This window comes from Suricata suricatta, chromosome 7 (assembly GCF_006229205.1).
Source record: "Suricata suricatta isolate VVHF042 chromosome 7, meerkat_22Aug2017_6uvM2_HiC, whole genome shotgun sequence".
In the NCBI taxonomy this organism is placed as follows: Eukaryota; Metazoa; Chordata; class Mammalia; order Carnivora; family Herpestidae; genus Suricata; species Suricata suricatta.
Genome location: NC_043706.1, coordinates 100137379 through 100145307, shown reverse-complemented (window position 1 = coordinate 100145307; position 7929 = coordinate 100137379). Strand labels below are relative to the sequence as shown.

At 41.7% G+C, this 7929-nt stretch overlaps 1 protein-coding gene across 1 annotated transcript; it reads left to right on the top strand.

Annotated features, from left to right (window-relative positions):
- The first annotated feature begins 3484 nt into the window (after positions 1-3484).
- On the top strand, positions 3485-7635 carry TSPYL4 (TSPY like 4). The gene has a single exon (XM_029945592.1). It carries the CDS (start codon positions 3598-3600, stop codon positions 4849-4851), a length of 1254 nt encoding a protein of 417 aa, XP_029801452.1. The 5' UTR covers positions 3485-3597; the 3' UTR covers positions 4852-7635.
- The last annotated feature ends 294 nt before the right edge of the window (positions 7636-7929 follow it).

Here is a 7929-nt window from a genome sequence, read left to right as displayed (position 1 = left end):
ATTTCCTCACAGGGTTGTTCTAAGGATTAAATGAGATAACACATTTAGAAGACACTAAATAAATGTAGGCCAAAATGAATATATAACCAGAAAACATATCACTCTGAAAAAAGAAAAAATCATGCTGTTCAAGAGTAACAACAGTGGGTATTTCCTAAATTTTCCAGTATTCATTATATACTTTAGTAAAGTCATTCCTATTTGACTGTATTAATTTATTTTTGAACTCTTGTTAAAGTCTATGTCCTGTGGCAAATGTAGCTCCTAGTTTTTCATGGTAATTTCTGCAAATACTTTTTCATACAATCCTGTTATTGATATATATATATCTTTTTCTCAGTAGTAAGGTTTATTGCCAATTGCCGTTAGGACAGGCTCTGTTGTGTACCAAAAATCCTATATTCTAATATGCAAATAAAATGATTCATAGTTATATATATCTACTCAACTCAAAATGAAATACTAGCAGAGTCATATTATTCATTTTGGTAAAACCTTTTAAAATTTACATTTAAGTCATATCATCAAATTTCATTAAGATGTTCAATGAGATAGTCACTGGTCTATACTGTAGCAGAGGCCAAGGATAAATCCACTATGGAGCCGTCCTTATCCAGCTGGGATGAGGAGACTGATTTACATAAAACAACCAAGAAAATTAAAGATAGAAGCTAACTACTAAATTGTATAGCAAAGGTTATAGAGTTATACGACTATCAGAATAAGGGGAGGTTATGCATAGGAGATAGGAGGAGGCAGTTTGCCAATGAATATGTCTTACTATGAGTGACTTAACTTTCTGTGATTCTTGAGTCCTTGATTATAAAATTAAATGCATTAAAACGCCTAATGCAGTCCTTCTGAGGTAGGCTTGAATGGAGTTTCAAGAATGGGCAGGCTATTATTAGTGGAAAATAATCACGTTGATAAGAACAATCAAAGCTATAGACAGGGATGTTTCAAGTAGTGGAGGTAAAAATCTTTTTTTAAAATTTTGTATATACAACAAGGGAAAAAAGTTCACAGGTAGTAGCCTTATGTAATGTTATAATTTTCTGTTGCAAATAGCAAATTCTTTCTTGTATGGCAAAAGAACTTACATTCAGCATTTGGTCTCTGTTTTTTGGCTCAGGTTATAATCCTAGAGAATTAATCCTTCCACAGTACAAAAATTCTTTAAGAAAGGAAACAAGGTGGAGTGCCTGGGTGGTTCAGTTGGTTAAGTGTCAGGCTTTGGCTCAGGTCATGATCTCATGGTTCATGGGTTCGAGCCCTGCATCGAGCTCTGTGCTGACAGCTAGCTCAGAGCCTGGAGCCTGCTTCAGATTCTGTGTCTCCCTCTCTCTGACCCTCCCCTGCTCGTGCTGTCTCTCTCTCAAAAATAAATAAAAAACATTAAAAAAATTTTTTAAAAAGAAAGGAAAGAAGGCAGAGTAGTGTCAAAGAATAACTCAAAGTCACAAGTCACTTAATCAAAGCACATTATTTACTTATTTGTAAAGAGGATAAACCAGTAGGTTGATTTCACCCCACAGAAGCAAAATAGGATTTATTAAAAGAGGAAAACAAGGAGAGAAAAATAATGGTAGTCTGAGAAGAATGAATCTTGTTTGCACAATTTTTATGGGATATCTGATTAGTTGGCAGCAGTCCGTTTGGACAGTCTGTCCTTGAGTAGGCTGACTAGGGTACAAAACTATCTTCATTGTTTATGAATTCTCTTGCAAACCTTTTGAGCTAAACTATGAAGCTGTTTCTCTGTAATGTTGGCTCATCATTCTTAGTTGTGCTGGGTCTGCACTACTTCCCTCAAGTCTCAATATACCTGCTGCTTTTTTCTAAATCCGTTTCCCCACGTCCTTACTTTTCACTGGATCCTCTTCTGAGTCCTAATTTAAAAGTGATCATATGTGGTATATACATATATCAGAGTATTATTCAGTAATCAAAGAGAATGAAATCTTGCCATTTGCAACTATGTGGATGGAACTAGAGGGTATCATGCTAAGTGAAATTTAGTCAGTCAGAGAAAGATATGTATCATATGACTTCACTCATATGAGAACTTGAAGGTACAAAACAGATGAACCTAAGGGAAGGGAAGCAAAAATAATATAAAAACAGGGAGGGGGACAAAAACATAAGAGACTCTTAAATATGGAGAACAAACAGGGTTACTGGAGGGGTTGTGGGAGAGGGGACGGGCTAAATGGGTGAGGGGCATTAAGGAATCTACTCTTGAAATCATTGTTGCACTGTATGTTAACTAACTTGAATGTAAATTTTAAAAAATTGACCATAATCTAAGTGCTCTGTAGTGGAGTTTCTATTACAAAGAATTATAATCATTTTTCTAATATGAACTTAAGATGCTAAGCGGAAATATGCAAAATTTAGGTTGGCTTCATTTTTGCATTTTTCACCAGTATTTTCATACTCCAACAAACAAAAGCAACACATAAAACAGTAGACATCACTAGCAGATGAATTGTATGAGCTGACTTGAATAGACAAATTTTAAGTAAATACTTTAACATTAACATTTTAAATATTACTTAAAATATCTTAATTTGGACAATTAATAGTTTCAGTGCCTGCAAACAGTTGATTATTACTCTGTCCTGCAGTAAATTATCACGGGCAAATTTTGGCAAGTATTGTATGGCTTCATACCCACAGGCATTATAAAGTAGGAGCTCCTCTTACATTAAGATAATAATCTGAGGATAAGCAACATATACTATGTACAATTTTGGAAATTAAAAACTCCTGAGATCTCATCTTTTTCAGAAATGTTTAACGGCTAAATTTGCATGCTCACGCGTCTGTCACTTCTAAGTGAGGAAAACACATTTGCTAATTATATTAGTTAAAAAGGGATGAGAAAATACTGTCCAATCACTCCATAGGTGTTGGCCAAAGTACATAAAGAAATTGAAATAATCATTGTCTTGTTAGGACGGCAGAAACTTCTCTTTCAATTGTTTCTAATTTTTTAAATCATCACTTAACAGAGCAACTCTTTTGTTAAAAATCAAACTCTGCTTATCTCAATTCTTAGGTACTAGTCATGAATCTGTACATTAAAATAGGCAGGCAGGTGCCTCGTTAGCGGTTGCGCTCAGTCTCATAAAAGGCAGGTGAACTGCTCAATCCTCCTTACCACCCACGAACGTCCCTCTGAGCTGATGAACTTGGACAATAACCTTTCTTACCTTTTAAGTAAATATTTTAAAAGAAATATTAATAGCATAGGTGTCTTAGAAATACATTCAAAGACTTAGAAATACACATTAACACAGTTCTCACACTTGAGTTTGGTCTGCACGAAGTCACGTAAACCAAATCTTTTCCAGACCGACGAAACTGATACATTTTGTAACCCAAAGACAAAGGCATACCCTTGACTGACGTAATCACAAGGCTCAGCGAATTCTCGCGCGACGTGAAGACGTTGCCGCTGTGACGTCACCAGTTGCCATAGCAGCATCCTCCGGAGTGGAAAAGAGGGGTGGTGCGACCAGCGGATTGGGGCGGTGCGCAGTTTCTGCAGAGGACAAGGGACGCTCTGCCCCTGCGGATCTGACTTCTGCCAAAATGAGCGCCCCGGACGAGGGCAGCAACCCTCCTGTCGCTAAAGACTGCGGCGTAGCTACAGCCGATGATGCCCCAGGACATCCGGACCTAAACCAGGGCCGGGGCGAGGAAGCCGAGGCGACACAGGTGATGGCGGACACAGGTGAGGAGGGCAGCTTGGAGACCGCCGCGGAGGGAGGCGCACCCCAGAGCCCCGCGAGCTGTCCCCCAGTGTTCCGCGTTCGAGTGTTTGGGACCCGCGGCCGTGTAGCGACCAAATTGGGCCAGAAAGAGGTTCTGCCTCCTACTGAAGGCTTGGCAGCGGCCCTTGCCTCCGCCTCCGCCGCAGTAGCTACCGACAATAGCCAGGAAAATGGCTGTCATCGTGGAGAGCCGCGGGGCCCTGCTGGGGAGAAAGCTCTGGAAGCCTGTGGCGCAGGGGGCTTGGGGTCTCAGGTGATGCCTGGGGCGAAGGCCAAGGAAATGACGACAAAAAAGTGCGCCATTTCAGCGGCATCGGAAAAGGAGGGAGTAGCGGAGGAGGTGGTGGAGGAAAAGAAGGTGATGCAGAAGGAAAAAAAGGTGGTAGGAGGAATGAAAGAGGAGACACAGGCCAAGGCCCCGAAGATCAATAACTGCATGGATTCGCTGGAGGCCATCGATCAGGAGCTGTCAAACGTAAATGCCCAGGCTGACAGGGCCTTCCTTCAGTTGGAGCGCAAGTTTGGCCGGATGCGAAGGCTCCATATGCAGCGCAGAAGTTTCATTATCCAAAATATCCCAGGTTTCTGGGTCACTGCCTTTCGGAACCACCCCCAGCTCTCACCTATGATCAGTGGCCAAGATGAAGACATGATGAGGTACATGATCAATTTGGAGGTGGAAGAGCTTAAACACCCCAGAGCAGGCTGCAAATTCAAGTTCATCTTTCAGAGCAACCCCTATTTCCGAAATGAGGGGCTCGTCAAAGAATATGAGCGCAGATCCTCCGGCCGGGTGGTGTCTCTTTCCACTCCAATCCGCTGGCACAGGGGCCAAGACCCCCAGTCCCATATCCACAGGAATCGGGAAGGAAACACTATCCCCAGTTTCTTCAACTGGTTCTCAGATCACAGCCTTCTAGAATTCGACAGGATTGCTGAGATTATCAAAGCAGAACTGTGGCCCAATCCCCTCCAATACTACCTGATGGGTGAAGGGCCTCGCCGAGGAATTCGAGACCCAGCAAGGCAGCCAGTGGAGAGCCCCAGGTCCTTCAGGTTCCAGTCTGGCTAAGTGCTGCCCTTGTGAGAAGCTCCTGCACAAGTCTCCCCACCAGTCCTCTGGAACCTTCGCTTCGCCAACAGCATGCAGTCTTCTCTCTGCTTTCTCTTCACACTGAATTATTTTATCCTTTGGTTCTTCTAAATCTTCAACAGTCATTTGCAAGACTGACTCTTACACGTTTGTGTTCCTCTTCCTCTGGACATTGATGCTCTTCTGTATCCTGTTACATGTTCCAGGTGCATGGCCTTGCACTGCTTCAATGCCAAGCGCATGATGCTGTAGATAGGCACTGCCTTCGTTTGCATGCCTTGGGTCCTGTCTGTGATCATGGTCTTCTAGTTGTTAAGTGGTTCTCTACCACAAAGAAGCTTGAATACCTTTGCAAATAACTGGCTGGGCTTTGTACTTTATGCTGACTGTCCTGCTGATAACCACATACTCTATGGCAAGTTCTCTGAGTTTCACTGCTGCGAGATGAAACTACTCTAGATGATGCCAACCATTAATGCAAACTGGACATTCTGGCTACCACTAGCTGGTTCCCAGCTGCCTCCCTCGGGCTGTGCCAACCACCCTGCTGGTTATCTGGCAGAATAAGGTGGCTAGTGGGTGGCTACTAGGCATGAATGAGGTAACGGAGGAGAGGTATTCAGTGTTATCGAATCTTCGTTTGCCTTTGGGCACTTTGCTTTGTGACCAGGTACTGGTGAGTGTGAAGGCCGGTGCTGTGGCCCTCACAAACCTGTCAGTCACCCTTCTGGATGAGCATTGCATAGGCACCATTGCCTGCCTCCTCAGCAACTATCTGTGGACTTAAGCTCCTAGGCAGCACACAAGGAACTCCCCCTCAATCCCCTTTTGTCATCAAATGGTTACCTATGAACCCAGTTGGCTGTGGGGCAGGTTGTACAGTTATATGTAACAGTGCCCAAAGCAAGGCTGGAAAGGGTTCATTTCCAGCAGTTAGCCTTTCAGAGCTGGAGTCCACAAACCACCCTTAATCAGGCAGTTTTGTTAGGCATCCCCTTTTCTAACTCCTGCACTCATTTTGAGCATGATAAAGTTGTCAGGGTGGGGGCACCGAGGGAAAGGTGTGGCCTGTCCTACAACTTTTTGTCTCTTTCTCTCCTCCACTTCTCTCTCCCTCTCCTCTGAAGCAGAAAGAAAACAAAACTGGCAAAGTGGGCTTTTAGTTTAATTTTTCTGCCCTTGATTGTGTCCAAAGGGAGAAAGGTACCGTACGATAGATAGATTCTAGATGTCTTGTGCTCTTCTGCCTTCATGCCTCCACCCTTCCTTTTGTAAAGTTTAAAAGTTTAAAAGGGAGACCTGTAGGTTCCTTAGTTATAGGCAGTGTTCTTTTGGGCCAGTTTAGACACAACTCGACCCTTTCCCCGTCCATTTACCAAAATCTGTGTGTTTCTTGAGTTTAGTTTGAGAAGCAGGAAGGAAAGACAGAAGCACCTCAGTGATGGATTCAAAGCAAATGTAGAGAAGGTTGTGATGGAAAGCAACCAAACTTAGTTTCACTCCACTTTTCTAAAGATGGAAATTTGTGGGGTGGGTGGCCTTGAACCACTGAGAAATAACCCCAGGGCAGCATTTTGAGGGTCACCTCTATTCTCTGTACTATTTTATTCCTGCTTTCTGTCCCAGGGGCCTCCGTTCTATTGCCTGGCCTTCTTGGTTTTTAGGCTTCAGTTTCCTAATTTCCTTTCCTGATTCTCTCCCAATAAATTAGGGAGCAGACAGTTGTGGAAGATGCCAAGCTTCCTTCCTTGGGATGTGTGGAATTTGTTTGGATTTCCAGGACAGGCTCCAGTAGGTGAGACAGCAGTGTTGTCAGGGCTGTCTTGGGTGGTATATGGTGATGGTAATGACTATGCTTTTCTCCTTTTTAAAGGGCTTGCCCTAAGTTCTAGGAGTGTTTGGGAGGTCTGGGTACAGAAGTGGGGAGGGTGCTCTAGGCTGAGGAAACGGAAAGCCCAGAAACCGAAATGAACTGAGTAGTCTTGGAAAGGCACAGGAAAGATGAACCCTGCAGTCTTGGGGATAGAGGGGGAGGCCCTGGAAAGTTTTCTTAGGAGAGGTGGGAGAATCAAAGTGGTTGATGTTTAAAAAGGATGCTTGGAAGAGTTTTCCCTAACTCCCTTGAATTCACCAGTAGATTTTTGTCTAAAATGCAAAAATGCAAGTCTGTATGTTTTCTTTCTATTATTGTAGGAGTGATCTTTTTCTATATAGAAGATTAATGGTATATGCTCATTATTTCACTGTTTGAGTAAAATCCTATTAATTCCTTTCTCTCTTTTTGCTTGCTGACAAAATTGACACAGGCCTGCGTTTTGCTTATAATTGAGAATATGTGCAAAAATATCAAACTTGTTTCCTGTGCAGTATGAAAGCTGTGAATATTCATTAATATATCAGCTTGTTCTGGTCTGTCTTCATATATAGCTCTGTTCTTAGAAATATAATTTGAATGTGATCCTTGAAATTTTGCAAATTGTTGCTGTATTTTGTGAAAGTAATCTCAAAAAGAGAAACAATTCTTTTGTCTTGGTATTTCTTGCCCTAATAGTAATGTTGTACTTGAAATTTTATGTTCCTAAACAGTTTAAGTACTTGTAGAATTGTTCTGTCAAACTAAACAAGGATTGTTAAGTACTTTAGTCCTACTCTATGTGCTCAAAGGAAAAATAAAAGTCTGTCACTCTGCTGTATTTCTTGTTTTCACCAAAACATAAAAATAAAATTCTGTGTTGTCTAGGCTAATAAAAGATTGGGAAATCATTAAAGTTATCAAATTGTCACAGTAAGCATTGTCCTGAAGCTTAAAAAAAAAAGCCAACAGAATTTAAGATATTTTTACCATGAAAATGACAGATAAGAAGTCTAACTGGATGCTCATGGATGTAATTTTTCTTTATTCAACCCGTGTAGTTTTGGGGGGGTGCTTGAAGCACCATTGAATTTTCAGTGGAAAACTTTTGTTTTTGCTTCTTAAGTTTTAATTTTAATTCCAATCAGTACACAGTGTTATATTAGTTTCAGGTATACAATATGTTGTATATGTATGTGTTTGGA